This window comes from Chiloscyllium plagiosum, unplaced genomic scaffold (assembly GCF_037043375.1).
Source record: "Chiloscyllium plagiosum isolate Xiang-an unplaced genomic scaffold, Cpla_swu_hap1 HiC_scaffold_20, whole genome shotgun sequence".
NCBI lineage: Eukaryota > Metazoa > Chordata > Chondrichthyes > Orectolobiformes > Hemiscylliidae > Chiloscyllium > Chiloscyllium plagiosum.
In genome coordinates this window covers 45,355,083-45,382,106 of record NW_028270158.1, presented here as the reverse complement: position 1 = coordinate 45,382,106, position 27,024 = coordinate 45,355,083, and the positions used below count along the sequence as shown (strand labels likewise).

Below are 27,024 nucleotides of genomic sequence, written 5' to 3'. Positions count from 1 at the left end.
CTTATCTTATCCTCTAAGCTCCTTGACATCAAGGAGGCTGTAGATTTGGCCATTCCCCCTTTACCACTGTTGAAACACTCTTCCTTTGAATTCTTGAATCTCCACTTTGAGTATTCCCCTTTGCCCTGACATTGATTTACAATCATTTAGCTGTTTCCACTCCAATTCTACTGAAACAAATCTTCAGCTTAGTACAATGGGCCATGCTTTAATTTAGAACTCTTAACTAATTGCTACCACTAAAATGCTCTACCACGGACACCTACCGGGCCAGCTTCTTTTCCTAAAATTAGGTACAGAGTTGTGCCCTCTCTTTTAGACTTGCTATGTATCGGTCATAAGTGAGCTACTGAACGCACCTCAAGAATTCTATTTCCTCAATTCCTTTCACACTAAAACTATTCCAGTTAATATGGGTGTGGTTTAAATTCCCTCCTATTTCTAATCTATTGTTTTGCAATTCTCAGAGATTTGCTTATGTGCTTGCTTTCCTAACATTTTTAGATTAGATTGCTTCCAGTGTGGAAACAGGCCCTTCAGCCCAACAAATCCACACCAACCCTCCGAAGAGCAACCCACCCAGACCCATTCCCCTACATTTACCCCTTCACCTAACACTACGGGCAATTTAGTATGGCCGATTCACCTAACCTGCACATTTTTGGATTGTGGGAGGAAACCGGAGCACCCAGAGGAAACCCAGGCAGACACAGGCAGAATGTGCAAATTCCACACAGACAGTTGCCGGAGGTGGGAATTGAACCTGGGTCTTTAGCACTGTGAGGCAGCAGTGTTAACCACTGTGCCACCGTGCAGCCAACTCTGTTTGGGGGTCTGCAGTACACTCCCAGCAATGAGATTAACCTCTTTTCTTGTTCTTTAACTCAATTCATATAACTTAATTTGATGATCCTTGTAATATATCTTTTTCATGAGGTTCTTACACACTTGATGCAACTGCAGATGCCAACTTCTGTGAACAAGCAAAATTTTATTTGACAAGTACAGCTCATGTTTTCTAGAGGAACCCTTTAACACACTTCACAATGCTTGCAAGGCCAAGTCAAGGGATCTCTCCCTGAACAAAGAAAACAGTCCGTTCTTTATACAAGATCTTTACATCACAGTCAGTAATGCCCACAAGACACCCCCAACCATTCCCCCGCCCCATAGTCACATGCCACTCAAGACACAATGCAGTGACCTGATCATCTCCAGAAACAGTGTAATGTAAATCATCCCTTAATGGTCAAATCTGTTGTGAATAGTTTTTTTTTTAACTGCAGGGAATAGTCAGAATTTTAATGGCAATGTTCTTATTGATTTCTGAATAGGAGATGATAATGTAATTCTTTTACTTTGAATAACTAGGAAATGGCCATGCAATTGATTCTGAATGGCAAGGGATGGGAATGTAAATTCCCTACATTCTACCTGTAAGACAGAGACATCTCACCCTAGCCTCAGGACATCCAATTTCTTTCAGGTCAACAAAGCAAATTAACCCTTTAATATCTCATTTTATATCATTCCTCCTTGCAGCTATAATTGTTTCTTTGACCAAAATGATTAGCCCCCTCCCCACTCCTTTTTATGTCCCTCTTATCCGAAAACACTGCAACCTGGAATGTTGTACTGCCATTTCTGTCTCTCCTTAAGCCATCTTTATTTGCTGCCACATTTCTATCTGTGCTGTCAGCTGCCTCCTGATTAATTTAACTTATAAAAATTGGACTAGTATAGAGAAAAGTTATAGAACTAACAGGGATAGCTGTGGATCAGATTGAAAATAGGAGCAGTGACTAAATGTGCTTTATTGTTTATAAGCAGTTCCTAAGTGAAAGCCATCAAATAAACCTACTAACAAGATTCCCTGTGATAAAAACTTTGTACCATGAACTCACATTAATCCTCTACTAACTACTAATAAAGCCCAATGTTAGCAGGATTTTTTTCTGGATTTCTCCAAATGCATCAGAAGATTATTCAATAGCAGACATTTCAAAATCAAAGCTGCATTGGCAACCACAGAAATTTCAGAATCACTTCAAGTACTGTTCTAGTTGAGAATTGTTCCCAGTTTGTTCCTACTTAGTATGGCTTCAACAGATTATTATCAATTCTGCCAGATTACAGAAGATTGTTCAGGGTTACTCAATGTTTCTGGCCTGTGCTTTCATAAGTTATTGCTTGGGAAATTGTTTGGGGAGAAACATGACGATTGATTGATAGGAGGTGATCAGTAGCAGACCGTCAAATTTACTAATGGAATTCACTCCTCCTTAATAGAAGCTGGCATGCCTAGTTCCCTTCTATGGGCTGTGGATGTACATGGAAGAGTTTATAGCCTCTCTACAGCTGGACAGTACTGGGAGTTGTGCAAAGATGAAAGCTTACAATTTAAGAGATTGGCAGCTGTTAAGCAGTGCTGCTGGGGAATTGCATGCGACCATCAGATCTATGTCTACGTCCATTCAAGTGAAGTCCCAATCCATTACCAAGAAGAGACCTATGAAAATCAGGTATGGACACTTAAAATTAGATAGCCTTTTGTTCATGCTGATAATTTATATTGTTATTTGTTTTACCCTTTTACGACACAGGGCACTTGTCTTGCCTCCTGAATGCCCTCAGTGCTACTCATTGGCTGAGATGAAGCCAAATGCACAACATTGTACCAAGACACACATTTAGAGTCATAGAGATGTACAGCATGGAAACAGACCCTTCAGTCCAACTCGTCCATGCCGAGCAGATATCCCAACCCAATCTAGTCCCATCTGCTAGCACCTGGCCTATATTCCTCCAGACCCTTCCTATTCATCTCTCCATCCAGATGCCTTTTAAATATTGCAATTGTACTAGCCTCCACCATTTCCTCTGGCAGCTCATTCCATGCACATACCACCCTCTGTGTGAAAAAGTTGCCCCTTAGGTCTCTTTTATATCTTTCCCCTCTCACACTTAACCTATGCCCTCTAGTTCTGGATTCCCCACCCCTGGGAAAAGATTTTGTCTATTTATCCTATCCATGCCCCTCATGATAAACCTCTATAAGGTCACCCCTCAGCCTGTGATGCTCCAGGGAAAAATATTTCTGAAATGTCACAAACCTTTTCAAATGTAATAACTTGTTTTGAAGTACATTTACAGTTATAGTTGTTTCTTTTTCACACAGCAAAATCCCATAACAGCAATGAGTTTTGAGATTAGTTCATCAGTTTTATATTTGATAATGTCAGTGGCAGAAGGAAAATTGGTCAGGACTTTGTGGAGTTCATTTAAAGTTCTATTCTCATTTTAAAATCCAAATCTGATATTTGATAGTGCTATTGACTGCATGAGTTCTAGTCATTTAGAGTTGACTGTTCTGTAACAATATAACAGTGCCTTCACATTTAAATACCAACTGAGACCAAATTCAATATTGTGCCCTCTGAACAGAATAAATTTCTTATGTAGATACTTATAGCCATAGCTACCAATAACTACAAAAGTAGATATGATCAAGCGAGAAGGTGAAATATGAATAAAATAGCATTTATTGTCATGTGATTTTACAAAAGAAATATAGTGAAACGTTTTATCTGTCATCTGTGGCTGTGCTGTGTAACAATTGAAGTAAAATTCTATGACTAGACTTGCTAAAAGTGTGTCGTGTCTATGCATATTATGCCTGTGAGCTATGTTTTGTTAATCTCAATGTAGCGATGGAATCCTGTGGATGGTTTCAGTGACCGCCTTCTACCCAGTGACCGCTGGCAATGGAGTGATGTTACAGGTTTGATCCATCAACCACTAAATGAGTTTAAACTTGCTTCACCGCAATGGGAGTGGGAATCTGACTGGTACGTGGATGAAAATATTGGAGGAGAGCCAACAGAAAAAGGGGTAAGAAGGTACAAGTGTTTGTGGTTATGATAAACATGAGTGAATGGTATTCCAAGCAAGCAGACAGCGGTGTGTTGAGGTTGCCTATATCCTCTTTTGATTTTCCATCTTTCCAAATCAGAATTTTACATAGCAAGGTTACAAAGATTTAAGATCTGTTCTGGAAGGACAAATTGTAAGTTTTTTTTTCATGAATTGGTTAAGAATTTATAAAAAGGAAAATATAGTTTCAGTTAATAATGTAGAGTCATGGCAGATCAGATGTGCAAGAGCTGAAAATGTGTTGCTTGTAAAGCGCAACAGGTCAGGCAGCATCCAAGGAACAGGAGAATCGACGTTTCGGGCATAAGCCCTTCTTCAGGAATGAGGAAAGTGTGTCCAGCAGGCTAAGATAAAAGGTAGGGAGGAGGGACTTGGGGGAGGGGCGTTGGAAATGCGATAGGTGGAAGGAGGTCAAGGTGAGGGTGATAGGCCGGAATGGGGTGGGGGCGGAGAGGTCAGGATGAAGATTGCAGGTTAGGAAGGCGGTGCTGAGTTCGAGGGATTTGACTGAGACAGATGTGCAAGATGATTTCCTGCTGTGGTGTAATTCTGTGTGATTCTATGTGCTCCTCTCGAGTTCACCTCTAGATTGTCTGTTTAATTAATACTTTGTATCTTTTCTCATGAACCCCAGCATTTGTTTATTTTTCACACTACCTGGAAGCACTGGACTAGTGACGTTTCACCTGTACTATCTTACAATGGCTTAACGCTGTATCATAAAGGCATTGAAAAATGTTGGGAATTAGCACTAGAAAAATTCCGTTATGTTTTTCTGTTTAGCGTATTGTCTTTGGATGATTGATAATGTCACACGCTGTAGCACAATGTAGTTAAAGCTTTTCTGTAGTTTTCTGTTGCAGTGAAAATATGCTACAGCATCTCCTATGGTCTTTGTGATTTCAGCTAGGAAAGCTTTTAGGTGAATAGGTAGGCATTCGTTAGACCCCTCAGTGTTATTGGACTCTTTGGTTGAAGAATGTTCTGATCTGTGATTGCCTTATCTGTTCATTTCATTGTACAGTGTATGAGATTATCCCGTCTCATCAAAGGTTTCCATTCTTATCTGTACTGGAGACAGAGGATGGTGGCGGAGGGTTGTTTTTCAGACTGTAGACCTGTGAGCAATGGTGTTCCACAGAGATTGGTGTGGGAACACTTTTGTTTATCATTTGTATAAGCAATTTGGATAAAAATTTAGAAAGCATGGTTAGTAAATTTGTGGATGACACCAAAATTGGTGGTATAGTTGACAGTGAAGAAGGTTATCTAAGATTACAAAGGGATCTTGATCAATTGGACCAATAGGATGAGGAGTTGGAGATGGAGTTTAATTTGGATAAATGCGAGGTTTTGCAATTTGCTAACAAACAAGGCCAGGACTTATACAGTTAATGGTAGAGCCCTGAGGAGTGTTGTCAATCAGGAATACGTAGGGGTTCAGGTACATATTTCTTTGAAAGTTGCATCACAAGTAGACAGTGTGGTAAAGAAGGCGTTTGACTTTTTAGATTAGATTAGATTCCCTACAGTGTGGAAACAGGTCCTTCGGCCCAACCAGTCCACACCGACCCTCCGAAGAGTAACCCACCCAGACCCATTTCCCTCTTGCTTGCCTTCATTGTTCAAACCATTGAGTATAGGAGTTGGGATGTCATGTTGCGGTTGTACAGGACGTTGGTGAGGTCACTTTTGGAGTAGTGTATACAGTTCTGATCACCCTGCTATAGGAAGGATATTATTAAACTGGAGAGGGGGCAGAAAAGATGTTACCAGGACTAGAGGTTTGAGTTATAAAGAGAAGCTGAATAGGCTGGGACTTTTCTCACTGCAGTATAGGAGGCTTTATAGATAACCTTTATAGAGGCTTATAAAATCATGAGGGGTATAGATAAGGTAAATAACAAAGGTCTTTTCCCTAAGGTGGGGGAGTTCAAAACTAGAGGGCATTTTTTTAAGATGAGAGAAGAAAGCTTTAAAAAGGACCTGAAGGGCAACTTTTTAAAACAGAGAGTGATCCATAGGCGGAATGAACTGCCAGAGGAAGAAGTAGATGCTGGTACAGTTACAACATTTAAAAGACGTCTGGACAGGTAAATGAATAGGAGAAAGTGAGGACAACACATGCTGGAGATCAGAGTCTAAAAGTGTGGTGCTGGAAAAGCACAGTTGGTCAGGCAGCATCCGAGGAGTGGGAGAGCCGAAGTTTCAAGCATAAGCTCTTCATCAGAAATGAGGGGGTGGCCCAAGGGGCCTGAGAGATAAATGGGAGGTTGGTGGGGCTCAGGGGAAGGTAGTTGGGAATGCAATAGGTAGATAGAGGTGGGGGGTGCTGGTGATAGGTCAGAAAGGAGGGTGGAGTGGATGGGTGGGAAGGAAGATGAACAGGTAAACATTTCAAGAGGGCAGTGCTGAGTTGAAAAGTTGTTTTTGAGATAAGGTTGGGGGGGTGGGGGCAGGGAGGACGGGGAGTGAGCGAGGAAATGAAGAAACTGGTGAAATCTACATTGATCCCATGTGGTTGGAGGGTCCCAAGGCGGAAGATGAGGCATTCTTCCTCCAGGCATTGGGTGGCTAGAGTTTGGTGGTGGAAGCGGCCTAGGACTTGTATGTCCTTGGTGGAGTGGGAGGGAGAGTTGAAGTATTCAGCCACAGGGCAGTGGGGTTTTGAAGTGCATGTATCCCAGACTTTCTCTGAAATGTTCCGCAAGTTGGCATCTTGTCTCCCCAATGTAGAGGAGATCATACTGAGAGCAACAGACACAGTAGATGATGTGCGTGGAAGTACAGGTAAATCTCTGTCGAATGTGGAAGGATCCTTTGGGGCCTTGGATGGTGGTGAGTAGGGAGGTGTGGGCACAGGTTTTGCACTTCTTGCAGTGGCAAGGAAAGGTACTGGGAATGGAGTGTGGGTTGGTGGGGCCGTGGACCTCACGAGAGTTGAAGAGGGAATGGTCTCTGTGGAAGGTAGATAGGGGTTGGGAGGGAAATATATCCCAGGTGGTGGGGTCTGTTTGTAGGAGGCGGAAATGGCAGAGGATGATGTATGGTATCCAGAGGTTAGTGGGGTGGAAGGTGTGGACAGGGCGTTCTGGCCTTGTTGTGATTGGAGGGGTGGGGTTCAAGGATGGAGATGCTCTGGAAGGCGTTGTCGACCATGTGGGAGGGGAAATTGCGGTCGTTGAAGAAGGAGGCCATCTGCGATGTTCTATAGTGGAATTGGTCCTCTTGGGAGCAGATGAGACGGAGGCGGAGGAATTGTGAGTAGGGGATAGCGATTTTACAGGAGGCAGAGTGGGAGGAGGTGTAGTCTAGGTAGCTGTGGGAGTCAGTGGGTTTGAAGTAGAAGTCTGTGTTGAGTCTGTCGCAGGAAATAGAGATGGAGAGGTCCAGGAAGGGGAGGGAGATGTCCGAGATGGTCCAGTTGAATTTGAGGTCAGGGTGGAAGATATTGGTGAAGTTTATGAACTGTTCAACCTCCTCGCGGGAGCACAAGGTGGCACCGATACCATCATCGATATAGCGGAGGAAAAGGTGGGGAATGGTGCCAGTGTAGCTGTGGAAGATGGACTGTTCCAGGTACCCGACGAAGAGGTAAGCATAGCTGGGGCCCATGCAGGTGCCCATGGCTACCCGTTTTGTTTGGAGCAAGTGAGAGGATTCGAAGGAAACATTGTTGAGGGTAGGAAGGGTTTAGAGGGATTCGGACTGAAAGCAGGCAAATGGGACTAGTTTAGTTTGGGAAATTTGATCGATATGGACGAGTTGGATCGAAGGGTCTGTTTCTGTGCTCTATGACTCCACTGGAATATCCATGCTGGCCTCCTGTAGGCGAGTGAAAAGAGCCTTGTCATTGGACTGGTTGGCCTTACACTGCTCCTCCTCTTTCTCAGTGTCTTGTGTGTATTTGTGTCACTATTTTCCAGGTCTTCTTCATTAACTTGATTTTTAGAGCATTTGAGTTGGGCTTCTGCTTCTTATCAATGATCATGACAACATGAAAAATCAGTTACCTTTGGAATGAGTTTTTAGGTTCCTAATCAGCCCTAAATCATTGGCTCGTGCTTGGTCACCGTAAGACCAAGCTTGCTTTGTTTGATACATTTTGACCAGTTTTCTGATCCATGCCTCAAAAATGCTGGAATTCAACCAAGCAGTTTTGTTAACTTGAGCTGCAAAGTAATATAGCTTCTTTGATTTGCTTATCATCAGTAGCAGCAACCTTTCAGTGCCATGGTCTGCATCAGCATAATGGCAGTGATTTGTCTTGATTTCACCTTCCACAGTTGCACATTTCATCATTAAGTATTAAAGAGCAATCTGGTTAATGATGTTGAAATTATATGGTTTCATCCACATTAAAAATGTCTCTTGGCATATACCCTTTCAGAATGTGGGCATGACCATTTTGCAATCATGTCATTGATTGTATAACTGTTGCACCATCACTGTTTTTTAAGCAGAAGACTAGGTCATGCATTATCTTGAATTAGTCTAACCATCCATTACTGCACGCTTGTGACCCAGCCCCTTTGCCAGAGTGAGCTTCCTTTCCTGTAGAATTGGACCAGAGATGGGAATGTTCTGTTCTCGAGCCTTCTGGATCCACATTTGCATAGCTTCTTCAGCAACAGGAAAAGCAGCAATTCTCATTCTCTCCCTTGCTTGGTCAAACTGACTTTCATCTTGTGCTTCAGAATTGTTTACCGAATCTTGATAATGGAAAATCCCAATCATTAATGATATCTGATTTTTGTTTTGTACTAATTTTCCTCTTGTTTTATCAACTTTGCTTCCAATTGATAGCATTTTAATGTTCTCATAGGTTTAGCCATACTTGCATGGTTTAAGGATTCCATAGGCTTTAGAGCAAAGAAAGAGGCTACTTAGTCCAATGGTCTTTGCATTACCCAAAGCTGTTTGTGTTTCCTATTTTAGGGTTGGACATATGCCATTGATTTTCCTGCCACTTACACAAAAGACAAGCGGTGGAATTCTTGTGTGCGTAGACGGCGATGGATCCGATACAGAAGATACAATGCATGTGACATGTGGGCAAAGGTTTGTAGACTAGCCTATCGTCCAGAATGGATTTTTCTTTGAATTTTCAGAGTTAGCCTTTTAAATGAAAGACTCATGATAGGAATATGTGGACTAATTCGTGAATAAATTACTCTGTTGTACATTGAATGAATTTTCCCTGTTTTTGCATTCAGTATCCTGCAAATGCCCATTCTTGCTGCTTTTTGTAGGATTATAAACCTACAATGTGGTTGGACCTAGTTAGAAAATACTATACAGACAGTATTGCAAGAGTTACCTTTGGTGTGTCTAGTGGGTAATGTGTGCTGATTTCTTTGTCAATTAAGCAATGTTAATTTAATTTTAGCAAAACATATTATTAACCTTTCTTCAAGGTGGAAAACCAACAGGTAAGGTGGAAAAGAATGAATCTGATTTTATGTGAATTTTGTTCTGCTATGGAGCATAGTAAGCACAAAAAGTTTAAAATTGACTACTTGATCTCTCATGTAGTTAATTACACAACATAACTAACCAGGACAGGTATGATATGTCACATGGGCTACTTCCATGCTGTATTATTTTTTGATTCAGCCGAAAGAAAAGTGTTACGCGTTTTGGGTATTTTTACATCAACTAAGTTGTGTACAAGCAAAACCACTTCCAATAGTTTAGAGCGTTTCTACCTTCTTCTCACATCATGTTGTAGACTATCCTATAAGCACTATAGTCTCTCATATGGCTTAACATCAAACTTTCCATGACCGTCACCCCTCTAAAATGCCTTAAGAGGGACACTTATGAAAATTAATATAGTAGATGATCAATTGCAAGAGTACAGGGAATGATGACTACACAATGGCATTCTGGGCAGCCAGTTGTGGACCAATAAACTGGAGGCAGGTGAACATGTGATAAAATCTTCAAGAATAAACTTGTCCAGAATTGGCAACCAGCCAGTGATGGTATGAAGAATCTCATAATTGTGACAGTGTAGAAGGAGGCCATTCGGCCCATCATGTCTGTACCAGCTATCCAGCAAGCTTTATGATTTCAAGGCATATTTTCCTGTCTTTTCCCCATGTCGTTGTGCATTGTTACTATTCAAATAATCGCCCTCTTGAATGCCTCAATTGAACCTATCTCCACCACACTTTCATGCTGTGCATTCTAGACCTGTGTGGAGGAGTTCTTTCTCCACATCATCATTTTTCTGTTTTGCAATCTCTTCAAATTAGTGCCCTCTCATTCTTAATGCTTTTTACAAGCAGGAACAGTTTCTCCCTATCTACTTTATCCAGATTTCTCCTGATTTTTGAAAACGTCAACAAAATCTCCTCTTAACCTTCTCATTTCCCAGAAAAACAATCCCAACTTCTCCAATCTATCCTCATAACAGTAGTTTCACATTCTTGGAACCTTTCTTGTAAACCTCTTCTGCAATCTGTGCAATGCATCACATTTTTTCTAACATATGGTGCCTAGAATTCAGCACAATATTCTAGCTGAGGTCTAGTATCTTATACAGGTTGAGTATAACATCCCTACTCGTGTTCTCTATGTCCTTATTAATAAACCCTAGGATACTGTATACTTTGTTAACTGCTATCTCCACCTGACCTTCCTTCAATAATTTATACACATGTACACCCAGGTCTCTCTACTCTTGCACAACCTTTAGACCGGTATCATCTTTACTCTCCCTGCATGCTTTTTTTTAACAAAATGTATGATTAGATTAGATTACATTACAGTGTGGAAACAGGCCCTTCGGCCCAACAAGTCCACACCGACCCGCCGAAGCGAAACCCACCCATACCTCTACATTTACCCCCTACCTAACACTACGGGCAATTTAGCATGGCCAATTCACCTGACCCTGCACATCTTTTTTTGGACTGTGGGAGGAAACCGGAGCACCCGGAGGAAACCCACGCAGACACGGAGAGAACGTGCAAACTCCACACAGTCAGTCGCCTGAGGCGGGAATTGAACCCAGGTCTCAGGCGCTGTGAGGCAGCAGTGCTAACCACTGTGCCACCGTGCCACCGACCTTCAAATACATTTGTACTTCTTTAAATTGAACTTCATCTGCCACCTGTCCATCCACTCCACTACTTGTTGATGCTATTTTGAAGTTTTCCAGTCCTCCTCATAGCTTACAGTGCTTCCATGTTTTGTACTGTCCACAATCTTTGAAATTGACCCTCTATTCCAAGATCTAGATTGTTAATATAAATCAAGAAAAACAAGGGTCCCAATACCAACTTTGGAGTACTCCACTGCAAATGTTCCTCCAACTGAAAAATATCCATAATTCACGACTATTTCCTGTCACTCAGCCAATTTTATCTCAGCTTTACTACTGACATCCTATTTCATGAACTAGAAATTTTCTCCATTATGTGGTTCAGTATTGACCAATTTTTGAAGTCCATATACATGTCATAAAGTGCATTACCATTATCAACCTTCTCTATTCCATCTTCAGATAACTCCAGCATGTTATTTAAACATGAATTTCTCTGAATAAATCCATTCTGGCTTTTCTTAAGTAGCTCACATTGTCCATATGACAATTAATTCTATCCCAGACATTTCCCCACTACCAAAGTTAAATCGACTGTTCTGTAATTGTTGATCCTATCATTGCAGCCTTTTCGGACCAAGAGTATAAAGTTTGCAGTTCTCCAGTCCTCTGGCATCCATTCTAATTCAGGGAAGGCTGAAGAATTTAGCCGGTCCCTCTGCATTTTCCACTTATAGTTCTTTCAATATCCTTGATACCTACCATCTGGTCCTAGGTTTTTGTCAAGTCTAAAAATCAATAGTTTATCTAATATCTCTTCTTTCTCAATTTTGAAGCTTTATAGTGGCTAAGTTACCTCCTTTGCCACAATGGGCTGGATAATATCTGTTTTCTTGGTAAAGGAAGATGCAAAGTATGAAGTTAATACCTCAGCCATTTCCCCTTGCCTTCACGTATAAGTCTCCTTTTTTGGTCCATAAGTAGCCCTACTCTTTTTACCACCCTTTATTATTTATATGCCCATTGATATGATAGCTGCTAGTCTATTTTCATACTTCTTCTTTGCTTCTCTGATTTACTTTTGTACCTCCTTTCTGAAAATTCTAAGTTTAACTTGGTTCTCAGTTGTATTTTCTATTTGACACTTATTACTCCAACTTCAATTTCCATTTTCATCCAGGAATCTCTGGATTTACTTGCCCTCCTTTTTCTGTTTTGAAGGAATGTACCATGACTGTAGCTGAATCATTTCTTGAAGGAAGTACATTGCTCAAGTATAGTTTATCCCACCAACCTTTGACTCCAGTCTATCTAACCCAGTTCCATTCTTGCCCCGCTATTCTGTCCCGGTTAATTATCCATACTCCAGATTATCCATTGTCCTTTTTCTACTTTAATCATAAATTTTCTGATACAATGGTCACTACAAATTATTACTGTCACATAAATATTCTCTCAATGACACTTAACCGACTTGGCCCATTTCATTTTCAAGGTCCAGCTATGGCAGTGCTGCCTTTCTTGTTGGATTTGATCTATACTGTTGTAAAACAATTGTCCTGAATATCTTCAAAGAATGCTTGCTCCTCAGTCCTTAACACTACCACTGTCCCAGTGTATATTTAGGTAATTGAAGTCTCCCATTATAAATACTTTGTAATACTTGGACCTCTCTATGATTTCCTTGCAGATTTGTTCCTCAACATTCTACCCACAAGCTAGTGGTCTGTAGGCTATGCTGAGCAATGTAGTTACACCTTTTTAGATTCTTACCTTTAACCATATCAATTTTGACCTTGAACCTTTTGATACATCCTGTTAATCAAAGCTAGCATCCCTAATCCTTTTCTTCCTAACCTAACTTCCCTGAACACCTTCTAACCAAATAAATTGAAGATGCCGAAACCAGGAATATCTAACACCCAGACCTGCCCATCCTTCAGCCAGGTCTCTCTCAATATTATAACATTATACTGTGTGTGGCAATCTGTGTCTGTGACTTACCAATCTTATTTTCTATTCTCTGCAATTCTCATAAATGCAGTGTGATCCTTACTCAATGTTTTTATTCTCTTTATTCCAACTCCATCTATGAACTTACTACTCTCTATTCCAGCATTTGGTGGATCCTGGTATTGTATCTCTCCTGGTTCCACACATGTGAAGAGCAATTTTGAAGCCTGCTCCACCACTAGCAAAACACTCCATCCCCTGGAACTCAGCCTCAGCTCTATTACATATACAGCCATAAAACACCAATCTGTTCCCATAATTAATGTATGCCCTATCACTAATATTCTTCCACTCTCTTTCCTTCTGTACAGTTGGCCCACCAATGGTGCCACAAGCTTAGTGCTTGTTGCATTCTCTGAGGAACCATCACCTTCATCGTATCCAGAATGGAAAGCTGATTCTTGAACTAGACCTCAAGGAACTGTTACACAATTGCCTAGTTCTCTTGAACTGCCAGGCGGTCACTGATTCCCTAACTGCCTGCAAGCCCCTAATCTGCAGTGTGACCACTGTATGTTTTATCCATGTAACTAAACCTGGCAGATGCACCATAGTAACTCCAAAAATTCCAAGTTCCAAAAACCCAATGCTCAAGTTACTGCAGCTGGTGATACATCCTGTACATTGGGTTTCCCTTCTGCTAACACTATCTCTTGACTGTGCTGAAATTCCTGATATTATAGAAACGCAATCTGACTTGGAACCTGAGAGTTCAGTAACATAAACCAAAAGAACCACAATTGTTAATGATGTGAAAAAAGTCATAAGATTTTGATCCCATGATGTACTTTTACAGTAATGTCAATGCAAGTATGCCTTGTAATTCATATAGTGAATGTGAAGTGTTTTGTTTTAAATTTAAATGCTTTTAAATTAATCAACTTGGAATGAAACAGCAAAGTAGAAGCTTGTTACATGTTTTTAACTGAGATTTTTTAAAATCAGATTCCTTTACAAGAGACTGGACCACTGCCAGATCCCTTTAATGATATTGCAGTAGGAGGATGGGAAATCACTGATGAACCTTTAGGACATCTTTCAGTCTGGGCAGTAACAGTACAAGGAAAGGTACAGTAAATTCAAAGAGGTATTGTCATGGAAATGTTTAATCTGAAAATATCTGCAGAAGCAACATGACCAAAACTATGCAGATTCAATTCCACCTGAAGTGACTGGCTAGCAATCAAGAATGTGAATGCCTTCCCCTTCTTCTGCAGTAGTCACCACAGGCTACATTGAAGGCAGTGTTCCTACCCTGGTGTTGAAACCATGAATCATATCCCTTTTCTATCACTTTTTAAAAAGAATGTGTATACTTGCCAGTCTTTGCAATTTAACAACAAATGTACAACAGACGTGACACTAGGCTGAACCTCCTGCTGTAGGGGATCTTGTCTGCTGATGGGAGACTGCTACTCCCTTTTCTTGGGTACAACTGCTGGCCAATCAGAGACCAGCAGCTCGTGCGCTCAGCATCCTGCCATCAGTTTCAGGATCATGGAGGACCTAGGCCAGGATGGGAGTCATTAAATGCCCTTCCTACTTCCAAGCTTGTCACTTGAGAGAGCAAAATGTTTTGCCCATAATTTCAGTACATGTTCGTGTTTCTCTACAAATTTTGTGGCAAGTGCAATAGTTAAACGTTGAATCCAGAAGAATACTTTAAGACTGTTTTAAGACATACAGGTCTTTTGAAAGGACAAATGTTTTCCTCAGAACAAAAGGTCTTAACCTGAACCAGTGTGGTGTATAACTTAGCATTTGGTTTCTTTCAGGTATTCTATAGAGAAAATATAAATGACCAGAATCCTGAAGGTTCTATGTGGACTGAAATCCAGACTCCTGGGGAAGTAGTTCAGATAACTTGTGGACCGGGAGATCTTTTGTGTGCTGTATTATGGGAAGGTCAGCTGATTGTGAGGGATGGAATAAACAGAGAGAATCCTAAAGGTATACAATTTTAGTTTAGCATGAATGCACTCATAATTATTGTTAATATGTTGATATAGAACATCAAAGTTAGGAATCTCATTGAATACGCAGGCAAGAAAGTGTCTACCTAAAATTGCAAATAAGTATAAAGTGCAGAAAGAGCTCATTCAGCAAATGGTCTTTGTGCATTTAAATTTAGATTTTTGTGTTGTAGATGTTGTGAATCAGGAACACTAAGGCATACACGCTATTTAGATATAACCCAAATGACATTATTACTTTCTGCAATGTTCCATCAAGCAACATCATGCTTCCAAATGTCATCCTGATGAGGCAGAGCTGGAGCACAGAAGGAAAGAAAAGGAAGAAATTCCCTCACACCAGATCCCATTACCCCATGAGTCATTCTATGCCATGTGCCCAAAGACCTGTTCAGCCGATTCAGTCCCACAAAGACCCAGAACAGAAATTTGTGACCCAAAATAGACATCACTCTCAAATCAAGGGACAGCTGCAATGCCTGTCACTGCTTGGAGCAGCAAAAGGTTCCACCCAATAATGGAAACCTCTTTGACACAAAGATAGTAATATGATCCTCTCAGTGTGGTTGAAAGCTGTAAGCTAGTAAAAGAAGTATGAGACATGGTCGCTAAATTAATCAATGCAGTCAGCCACTGACCTCATATTTGATGACAAATGAGGAAGTCATGTTTTGGGTATGTGAATATTGCAGCGGTCCAGGAGGATGGATTTACAACTTAGGGCTGGAGTTCAACTGTTAGTCATGTTTGGAAACAGCCAGATTAAGTAATTTAAAATTATGAAAAAATCTGGACAACGAGAGGCCAGAGCTTTACTGTTCAGTGTGGCATGTCAAGGCATTTCTGATAAAATTATATTTCTTCAGACTTAATTTTCACAAAGTCTTTATGAATAGATGAAAAGCCTTGTCTTCTCATTTATTTATTCATAAATTAAAGTGCTGCATCTTGGCCAAATAATAGCCCAAGACACTGCAGTTTTCCACTGGGTGTCATGTTACGGATGCTATAAATGTGTTCTCTGTTACTTGATCTATAGGGAGTTCTTGGAAGATTGTTGAACCACCAAACTCTGAAAATGGTCTTGTTCAGGTATCAGTGGGCGTTAATGTACTATGGGCTATCACACGGGACAGAAGAGTAAGTACACAAACTGCAGGTAGTCTATACAATATTATTGTTAGCGAGGTTTTGGATGTAGGTTTGCTCACTGAGCTGGAAGGTTCGTTTCCAGACATTTTGTCACCCTACTAGGTAACATCTTCAGTGGGCCTCAGGTGAAGTACTGCTGAAAACTCCTGCTTTCTATTTATATGTTTGGGTTTCTTTGGGATGGTGTTGTCATTTCCTGTGGTGAAGTCACTTCCTGTTCCTTTTGTCAAGGGTGGTAGATGGGGTCTAACTCGATGTATTTGTTGATAGAGTTAGACCCCATCTACCACCCCCTGAGAAAAGGAACAGGAAGTGACTTCACTACAGGAAATGACATCACCAACCCAAAGAAACCCAAACATATAAAGCAGGAATTTTCAGCAGTGCTTCACCTAAGGCCCACTGAAGATGTTACCTAGTAGGGTGACGAAACGTCTGGAAATGAACCTTCCAGCTCAGCGAGCAAACCTACATCCACAATATTATTGTAAATAATATATGCATTGGTTTGGAGTTCCTCAGCTGAGACCAGGAAATAAATCATAAACCACAATTTTAAACATGGACCCTTTGTTTTCTGCACAGTCACTGCTGTACTAGAAGATGTAATAATAGTGAGCTCTTAGAGGATGGTTAGTGGTGGGCGGCATTGTGAACCAGCTGTGGGCTTTCTCAAATTATATCTGCTTTCTAAAGCCAAACAATATTTTAAATAGTGCAGCTCTTTAAGTTGACAAGAGGTGTGTGTATGCAAAGGAGACAAATAGTCATAGAGACATACAGCACAGAAACAGACCCTTCAGTCCAACTCGTCCATGCCAACCAGATATCCTAAACTAATCTAGTCCCATTTCCCAGCACTTGGCCCATATCCCTCCAAACTCTTCCTATTCATATACCCATCCAAATGCCTTTTAAATGTTGTAATTATAATGAGAGAAAAACCATGGTCTGTCCCTTGTGCTCAGGATCTAACAGAATGATTCCATTCCCTTCCTGTCAATGGCTGCTGGATGATAGCTGATTGTTCATGACCGGGTTCACTCCTCCTTCATGGAGGACAGTGACTTCAATATTTGCCTGGGACTAGAGACCTCCATCAGCATAAGGAAGCAGGTGGTCTCTTGCTTCTGAGGGTTGTATCATGACTGCATGGATAACTGCTCTGTCGTCCGAGTTCTTATAGAGTATAGGAGTTGGAAGGTCATGTGGCAGCAGTAGTACATTGCATAGGCCAATATTGGGATACTGCGCACAGTTCTGGTCTCCCTGCTATAGAAAGGATGTTGTGAAACTTGTAAATCTTTTTTGAACCCTTACAAGGATGTTGCCAAGGTTGAAGGGTTTGGGCTATAGGGAGAGCATGAATAGACTGGGGCTATTTTCCCTGGAGCATTGTAGGCTGAGGGGTGACCTTAGAGGTTTATAAAATCATGAGGGGCATGGATAGATTGAAGAGCCAAGGTCTTTTCCGTGGGGAAAGGGATTCCAAAACTAGAGGACACAGGTTTAAGGTGAGAGGGGAAAGATATAAAAGGGACGTAAGGGGCAACATTTTCACGCAGAGATGGTGCGTGCATGCAATGAGCTGCCAGAGGAAATTGTGGAGGCTGGTACAATTGCAACATTTTAAAGGCATCTGGATAGTCAAATGAATAAGAAGAGTTTGGAGTGATATGGGCCAACTGCTAGCAAATGGGAGTAGATTTTTTAGGATATCTAGTTGGCATGGACAAGTTGGACTGAAAGGTTTGTTTCCATTCTGTACATCTCTATGGTTCTAAGAGTGTGTATGTGTGAGAGAGCAAGTTTGTGTAAGAGATAGAGATAAGAGCATGTGTGTGTGCATGAGAGAGTACAAGATAGTGTGTGAATGAGAGAGTAACTGCATGTTACTCTCTCATTCATGAAGGAATGCAAGAATGTGTGTGTTTATGTGAATGAGCGAGAGAACAAGAGTGTGTGTGAGAGAGGGATGTCTGAGTGTGTAAGAGACGCCGTGTGAAAGTGTGTGTCTATGTGTGCATATGTGCGTGAGGGTGACACTGTATGCATGTGTAAGAGAGGGAAGTGTGAGCGTGTGAGAGAGGCACTGAGTGTGAAAGAGAGACAGACAGACAGACATTGAGTGAAAGCAAGAGAAAGTGTCTGTGAGCAAGAGAGACCTGTGTTTGTGTTTAAGTGTGAAAGAGAGAATTGTGCACACTTCCAGCTGTTCACCTTTCCCTACTCTTCCACAAATGCCTGTCCACACACAGGCCTCAGAGAGGAAGAAACCCCAGGCTGAATGGCAACGCACTCTGTCCCCCAATCTGCATGAATTTTGCCCTCGTGAGCTTCAAGTGTACATCATTAGAGGTAAACACAAGATTTAAATCAACTCTTTGGCTTGGCCCTAATCTCCATCCCTTTCCCTGGTGACCAGGATTTGACCTCCCTCTATATGCTCCTTAAGCAAGAGTACTCTTATCCATCTGCCTCCATTCTATTTTTCATAATTTTGAAATTTTCCAAAATTATGCCACACTGCGTCTTAATTTTCATGAGTCCCCTCTCACCCGTCACCCCTTGCATCAGGACTCAATTTAGTAACACTTTGATTTCAAAATTTTAAATCTAAAGCTTATATAAAATAGAATGTGGGCAGATGGCAGATAGAGTACAATGGAATACTAAAGTCTACTGAAAATAAATTCATGGATTGGGGTCTTAGTAAATGAGCTATGGCAGAAGCAAAGTTGGGTAATTTTACAGAGGTGGAAATAGGCAGTCTTCATCGTGACATTGATACGAGGTCAAATATCACTTTTGAGTTTAAATGTGACCCTGAGGTAGCATTTTGACAGCACTTACAAGGAAACAGAGCTTGTGTATGGACTAAAGACAATTACTTTGGTCTTCAACATATATTTATGTGGCCCCATATATTGACGAAAGCAGAGTAATATTTATACCATACAAATGCCAGACAATGATCATCTCCAATAAGAGACAATCTGACTCCCATCCCTTGACATTCAATGGTTTCATTATCACTGAATCCCCCACTATCAGCATTCTGGCGGTTAACATTGACTTGAAACTCAATAAGACTTACCACCTAAACACAGTGGCTAGAAGAGCAGGTGAAATGCTAGTAATACTGAGGTGAGTAATCTATCTCCTGAGTCCACAAAGCCTGTCCAACATTTACAAGGTCCAAGTCAGGAGTGTGATGGAATACTCCCCACTTGCCTAGATGGTTGCAGCTCAAACAACACTCCAGAAACTTGACACTATCCAGGACAAAGCAGCCCACTTGATTGGAACCACATCCATAAACCTTGGTTTTAAAATTTTCAACTTGTTTTTCAAGTCCCTCCCTGGCTTCATCTTCCCTATGTCTGTTTAGATCCAGCCTTTCAATCCTCTGACATATCTGTGTTCTATAAATTAAGATCTCCGTACATTTCCCAAGTTTAATCTCTCTACTGTTGGTGGCTGTACCTTCAACTGCCTAGAATTGAAGCTCTAAATTCTCTCCTATACCCATCTTACCCTCTTTACTTTTAAGATTGGAGATGTAGTGGACAGCAAAGAAGGTTACCTCCGATTACAATGGGATCTTGATCAGATGGACCGATGGGCTGAGAAGTGGCAGATGGAGTTTAATTCAGATAAATGTGAGGTGCTGCATTTTGGGAAGGCAAATCTTAGCAGGACCTATACACTTAATGGGAAGGTCCTAGGGAGTGTTGCTGAACAAAGAGACCTTGGAGTGCAGGTTCATAGCTCCTTGAAAGTGAAATTGCAAGTAGATGGGATAGTGAAGAAGGTGTTTGGTATGCTTTCCTTTATTGGTCAGAGTTTTGAGTGCAGGAGTTGGGAGGTCATGTTGTGGCTGTACAGGACATTGGTTAGGCCACTATTGGAATATTGCCTGCAATTCTGGTCTCCTTCCTATCGGAAAGATGTTGTGAAACTTAAAAGGGTTCAGAAAAGATTTACAAGGATGTTGCCAGGGTTGGAGGATTTGAGCTACAGGAGAGGCTGAACAGTATGGGGCTGTTTTCCCTGGAGCATCAGAGACTGAGGGGTGACCTTATAGAGGTTTACAAAATCATGACGGGCATGGATAGGATAAATAGACAGGTCTTTTCCCTGGGGTGGGGGAGTCCAGAACTAGAGGGCATAGGTTTAGGGTGAGAGGGGAAAGATATAAAAGAGACCTAAGGGGCAACATTTTCACGCAGAGGGTGGTACATATATGGAAAGAGCTGCCAGAGGAAGTGAGCTAGTACAAATGCAACATTTAAAAGGGATTTGGATGGGTATATAAATAGGAAGGATTTGGTGGGATATAGACCAGGTGCTGGCAGGTGGGACTAGATTGGGTTGGGATATCTGGTCGGGTTGGGATATCTGGTCGGCATGGACAGGTGGATTGAAAGGTCTGTTTCATCTCCACGACTCTGATTCTATGCTACATTAAAACCAATCCTTTGACCAAGTTTTCTGATATCTGCTTGAATCTCCTTAAGAGTAAAATTTTGCTTTATAACACACCTGTGTGAACCTCCTTGTGATTGTTTAAGGGCACCTATATAAATACATGTTGCAAACCATCACTTTTGAAATTTCTATTCTTTGTCTGTCTTAATATTTTGCTTTGTTCATCAGATGCAATCCAAGCAAATAATTCATCTATTTGTTCTAATTCCATGTTGCCCTCTCTTCTAAAGTCACTTTCAGTTGTCCTCTTTCTGTATCTCATTAACTCAGTTTTTATTCTTTGTTCAAAACTTGTCTGATCACCTCCCAAATACCTTTTGGAATCTCTCTCCACTCTGTTGCCCTCCTGGTACTTTGTCAATTTCCCATTGTTCTAGAATGAAGCTTACATGTAGTAATAAACCAATGTTGAAGAAAATGTTTTCAATAAATTACTTGAAGACTAATAAAAGGATATAAACCTCAAAGTAGAACTATTGAACAGCCGAGGAAAGAACCCAGAATACTTTTGATATAGTCAGATAACAATGTATCTAGTTTACTGCTCCAAGTATGATCCTATTATTGTGGAATTTCAGTCTGTTCTCAGGCATTGCACATTTCAATTTGTCTGTAAGTGCAGCGTATTTTACTCTCATTGATTGTAGCAACCTGTATTCTAAATCACACAATTCCTCTTCATCCATCTTCATTGTAATTGCAACTTGACACCCCATCCAGTGACATTTTAATTTTGAAATTTTCATTTCCGTGGCCTTGGCACTCACTCACTCTCTGTTATCTCTTCCAGCCCCACAACTCCACAAGATATCTGTGCTGCTCCAATCCTGGCCCCTTGTGAATCCTTGATTTTATTGCCCTAACGATGGAAGCCATGCCCTCAGCTGCTTAGGTCTTGAAGTTTTGAAACTTGAATCTCCACGCTTCTCTATTCTCCCTTAAGATGCTTATTAAGACCTGTTTCTTCGTACAAGCTGTTGTTTGCTTGCTGAGCCATCTCCTTATGTGGCTCAGTCTCAAATTTTGTTTCATATTTAGATTTGAGTCCTTGTGACTCGGTAGTCTGTAGCCATCAAGATTCAACATTGAGTGCAGTAATTTTAGATCACTACCTTAACCTCCATTTTGGTTCATGTTCGTGTTCCTCTTGGTTCGTTCTTTACTCATTCACTTTGCATTTGGACAGGTGCTAGCTAACCCCAGAGTTCAATTTGTTTCTTATAACTGTCCATTACTTTTCGCTTTGGCTTTGTAATTTGAAACCTTTTACCAATTAACCTCTTCTGCCCACCACCATATCATAGGCTTTCCCTTTATCCTCCTGTTCGCCCCACCCACCCCCCGACACCTTACTTGCAAAATCCTGTTAAATTTCTAACTTGCAGTTCTGATTAAGGGATTATTGATTATGAATCAGATTCTCTCTACAGATCCTGCCTTCATCACTGAGTACATACAGCATTTTTTGTTTTTATTTTACTAAATCCAGTTTCCTCCAGGAACTCCGGTTTCCTCCCACAATTCAAAGATGTGCAAGTCAGGTCAATTGGCCATGCTAAATTGCCAATAGTGTTTGGTGCATTAGTCAGAGGTAAACATAGGAATGGGTCTGGGTGGGTTACTCTTCAGAAGATCGCTGGACTTATGGGCCAAATGGCCTGTTTCTGTACTGTAGGGAATCTAATCTAATTTTTTAAAATGCATCATGCCTGTACAATCTCTTTTGAAAGAGCACTCTCATTCTACTCCTGTGTCCTTTTTTCTGTTTTTTTTTATTTTTCAACTATATCTCCAATTCCCTTTTGAAAGTTAATATTGATTCTGCTCGCACCATCTTTGCAGAAGATGCTTTCCAGATCACTAGGTTTTAAAGAAGTCCTCCTCATCTCTCTCTTTTCTTTTGCAAGTAAACTTAAATCTGGTTACTGATTCCCCTGCCCTTGAAATAGTTTATCTCTGTCTCCTCTTTCAAAAAGTGTTGAACACTTTAAAAATGTATGTATCATTTTGCAAGCAGTGTTTCTCTGTCACTAGGTCTGGTTTCGAAGAGGTGTCTGCTCTGAGAACCCTGTAGGAACAGGCTGGATTTGTATGAATATAGAGATGGTAATGGTGAATGTGGGATTAAATGATCAGGTATGAATAATTTTTTATTTCCTTCTTTGACAGTTCTCGTGCTTTTTAAGACCAGTTGGATGTAACTGGCACAAAGTTTTATTGCATTGTTTCAAATCAAATGTGTCTACATAATGCAATTTGTTTTCATGTTTAATCTTCCCAGTTTTATTTATACCTGAATTTAATTATTCTACTTTGTTCCTAAATCTTTTCAAAATTATCTTCAAAACAATTTTGATCAATTTATTTCAGTGGGTTGTTGTGGGTGATGCTCAAGGCTGTAATTATAGTAACTAAGTTTAGCTTTGAAATTCCTCTATCAATATGTTATTATACGCAAACACTTTGTTTTGCCAGCTGGCTTAAATTAAATTGGACAGCAGGCTGCACTGTGCCACTTACACAATTTTATTTTTTGTTCTAATCCAAGGTTTGGGGAATTGGTTATGAAGATCGTAATATTTATTTCCGTCATGGAGTGACACCAACTGAATACAGTGGAAAAGCTTGGAAAATAATAGTAGCTAGCAGAGAGCATGACCGAGCTTCTCGTACAGGCAGTGCTACCAGTCTTGCAAGGTACAGTAACCCATCAAAGACACAAGGATTTGCAACATACACATACAAATGTTGAGATAAATGGTAATCATTTGTAGGAAGGAACAGTATTAGAAAGAGGCTAGTCAGCTCCTCAAACATGTTCCATCATTCACTTTAATAAGCAGCGACCAATATCGTAGCTCCATTCACCTGCCTTTGTTCCACTGATACCCAACAAAAATCTATTCGTCTGTTTTTGAAATTTTCAATTGATTTCCAATCTTAATGTAATTTAGAGACAGAATTCCATATTTCCAGTACTCTTTATAAGAAGGACTATATCCTGCCATCACCACTAAATGTCGTAGCTCAAATTTTCAAATTAATACTCCCTTGTTCTGGAATTCCTCATTCCAGGGGAAATAATTTCTCCCCATATTTATCTTACTGAATCTTTAAACAGCAACTTATAATTCTGATCATCCAACGGAATTAAGCGTTTGTAACACCCCATCAGTAGTGGCATATTAACCATTGATACACTAACTAGTTGTTACTCGTCCCATTGTCCACCAAAGTCTACACGCACAGAGTCTACTGTGTTTATTTTGATTTTTGTGTAAGATTGGTTAATAATGGATGCAATTATTTCTGGTAAAGTTCTGCATTATACATCAGGATTACATATCTTCCAAATTGTCCATTAAATTCAGTTGTTTCTCTCGACAAAAAGTGCAAAAAATACTAAATTTGCAGTACACTCAAGAAACTTCTGCCTACTGAAATAATTCCATTCCCTCCACTGATTACAATTTACTCTGACAAACTGCAAGCCTTCCTTTGTAATTATAATAGTCATGTGGTCAGGTTTTCTTAGACTCTTGATTGCTTGTAGCTGATGTCTAAGTTGGAGTACTATCAGCTATTTCAGTCTACTGAGAGTCAGCCATTTTCTAGTGACAAGTGTCTATTTTAAACTCAGCCACTTTAATGAAATGTAAAGAGAGTCCCTGTTTCTCACAATGAGGCTTAACTTAGCAAATTCCTGCGCTGAAAATTCCTTTCCATGTTCATTGAATATTCGCTGATACAACATAATATGTCACAGAATCTTGAATTTTGTTCATCCATGAGGTTTGTGGAATAGAATTTATTGCCCATGCATAGTACCCTTGAGATGGTGATAATGAGCTGCCATCTTGAACCTGTTTGGTCAAGGTAAATTCAGTACTGTTAGGCAAAGAGCTAGACAGAAACATTTGGATCTAGGGAAGTGAAGCAACTGATATATTTTCAAGTAGGATTATAAAGAACTGTGGACTGAAATGAAAAGGTACTGTTTTAAATTTTTCTGAAACACTAGCTATATGTTTTGGAAAGTGAGAAACCTGATTCCCATCAGGTATCATAAATATAGTCAGTTCTGCTATAACATGCTAGTTACATTCTCGTGCAATCCTGCCTAATAAGAAAAGCGCATAACAGGAGCACCATTTAAATTATTGGGTTTGGATTTGCGATATAACCAATATACGCTTGTTTTAGAAACAGTGTCCTCAATGAATCAATGACATTATAGCGAATTTGCATTAATGAAATGTGCATTATAAGCAGAATGACCTGTAATTACTTGCAGTTGAAGTGATTGCACATGAGGAGGAGCTGAGGACTTGTGTACAGATGCAGCTGGTTACAGATGTTGATTGGTCTATGGGCTAATGCATAGTTGTTAATGACAAGGATCTTTTTTTTGCCAACAACCCTGTGACTGGTTCTTAGCTAACTGAACAGCTTGGAGCTGGAGCAAGATAGAGAAGGATTTTGGTCTGCCTCAGCTCAAGGGCTATCTCTTGGTTTTCAGCAGTCAAAACTCACTTTAAACTTGAAGAAAACCAATGAATCTTTCCCCAGCAGTTGCTGCAAGCTGTGGACTTTTAATTGATAAATCAGAGAAATTTTACCATGCTTCTTGGAAATAGTGGAAGCATTCAGAAAAGGGAAGCCAAAAAGAAACTTTCATATCAGCAAAAACGAACCCAACAGATCTTGTGGACAAATATTACTGAATTATCTGTCCAGTTTTCCCCTTCCATCCATGTGTTTTTTTGCCCTATACATACATCTATCTGTCTGTGTGTTGGGAGTGGGATGGGGTGGGGTTTTAAGGAAGTCCGAGTTTTAATTAGTAGCATTTTATGTCAATGGTTTACAACTGTTTACTTGTGACTAGAATCTAATTACTCGTAATAAATAGAAATTCTTGTTTAGTACAAAAATCTGGTCCATGCTTTCTGTCAACCTAGGACTGAAAATCAGGCATATTGGGAAATTTTGTATAAGCCCCAATGCTTTTTATAAGCATATTAAGAGCAGGAGGATTGCAAGCGAAAAGAGTGGGACCTGTTAGAGACCAAAGTGACAACCTGTGCATGGAGCCATTGGATATGGGTGAGGTCTTAAATGAACACTTCTCATCTGTATTCACAGAGGAGAAAGGCATTGTAGCCAGGGATTTCATTTAGGATGGTGAAGTTCTAGAACACGTAAAGACTAATAAAGGAGAAGTTCATAGAATTATACAGCACAGAAACAGACCCTTCAGTCCAACCAGTCCATTCCAAACATAATCTAACTGAGGGTTCAAAATTATGAGAGGCCTAGACAGAGTAGATTGTGAGAATCTCATGCCAGATGTGTCTTAGACCAGGGGGAATATGTTTAAGGTAATGAACAAATGGTTTAGAGGAGATCCAAGAAATATTTTTTTACTCAGAGGGCTGTAGGTATATGTTGTGCTGCCTGAGAGGGTGGTGGAGGCAAGTATTCTCGCAACATTTAAGAAGCTTCTGGATGAGTACTTAAAGTGTTAGGGCACAGTAAGCAATGGACCAAGTATAAATAAATAGGATTAGTGTAGTTTGGTGTTTTACGGTCAGCATAGACATGATGGTGGGCCAGATGTTTTGTTACCATGCGGAATGACTCTAGTTTAAAACCTTTAACTTTTATGATGGCACTGGGAATAATGGAATTTGGTTTCCAGTGGGCTGCCCCTGTGAATCAAGTTATGCTGGTGAGTGGCTTGCAGGTGGTGATGCTACCATCCCTCTGATGCCCTTGTCCTACGTGATAGCAGTAGTTGTAAGTTTAAAAGGTTCAGTCCTTAGAAGAGAAAGTGAGGTCTGCAGATGCTGGAGATCAGAGATGGAAATGTGTTGCTGGAAAAGCGCAGCAGGTCAGGCAGCATCTAGGGAACAGGAGAATCGACGTTTTGGGCATTAGCCCTTCTTCAGGAATTCTCCTGTTCCCTAGATGCTGCCTGACCTGCTGCGCTTTTCCAGCAACACATTTCCATCTCAGTCCTTAGAAGCCTTGGTGAATTTCTGCAATGTGGTTGTATGTGGCAGACACCCCTGCTTCTGTACTTTCAATGGTGGAGGGCGATAATGTTTATGGACCTATTGCCAATCAACAGGACTGCTTTTTCCTAGATAGTGTCAAGTTTCCTGAGTGTTATTGGAGCTGTACTTATCCAGACAAATGGAGAATATTCCATCACACCTCTGACATGTGACTTGTAGATAATAAATTTTGGGGAGTCAGGAGATGAGTTACTTACTGCAGGATTCCTAGCCTCTGACCTGCTATTATAGCCACACTATCTATAAGGCTAGTGCAGTTCAGTTTCTGGTCACTGACAGCCCTTAGGATGTTGATAGGAGTGGATTAAATGATGGTATTGCAACTTAATGT

General features: G+C 40.6%; 1 protein-coding gene across 1 annotated transcript in view; it reads left to right on the top strand.

Moving 5' to 3' along the window:
- Positions 1-27,024, top strand: part of tecpr1a (tectonin beta-propeller repeat containing 1a) — a 73,297-nt gene that overhangs the window by 2,773 nt on the left and 43,500 nt on the right. The window contains exons 2-9 of the mRNA XM_043711360.2: positions 2,290-2,522; positions 3,709-3,891; positions 8,872-8,994; positions 13,943-14,065; positions 14,773-14,947; positions 16,010-16,110; positions 22,648-22,749; positions 23,162-23,310. Of these exons, the coding sequence (XP_043567295.2) occupies positions 2,298-2,522; positions 3,709-3,891; positions 8,872-8,994; positions 13,943-14,065; positions 14,773-14,947; positions 16,010-16,110; positions 22,648-22,749; positions 23,162-23,310 (1,181 nt within the window). The 5' untranslated portion in view covers positions 2,290-2,297. The remainder of the gene's footprint in view (positions 1-2,289; positions 2,523-3,708; positions 3,892-8,871; positions 8,995-13,942; positions 14,066-14,772; positions 14,948-16,009; positions 16,111-22,647; positions 22,750-23,161; positions 23,311-27,024) is intronic.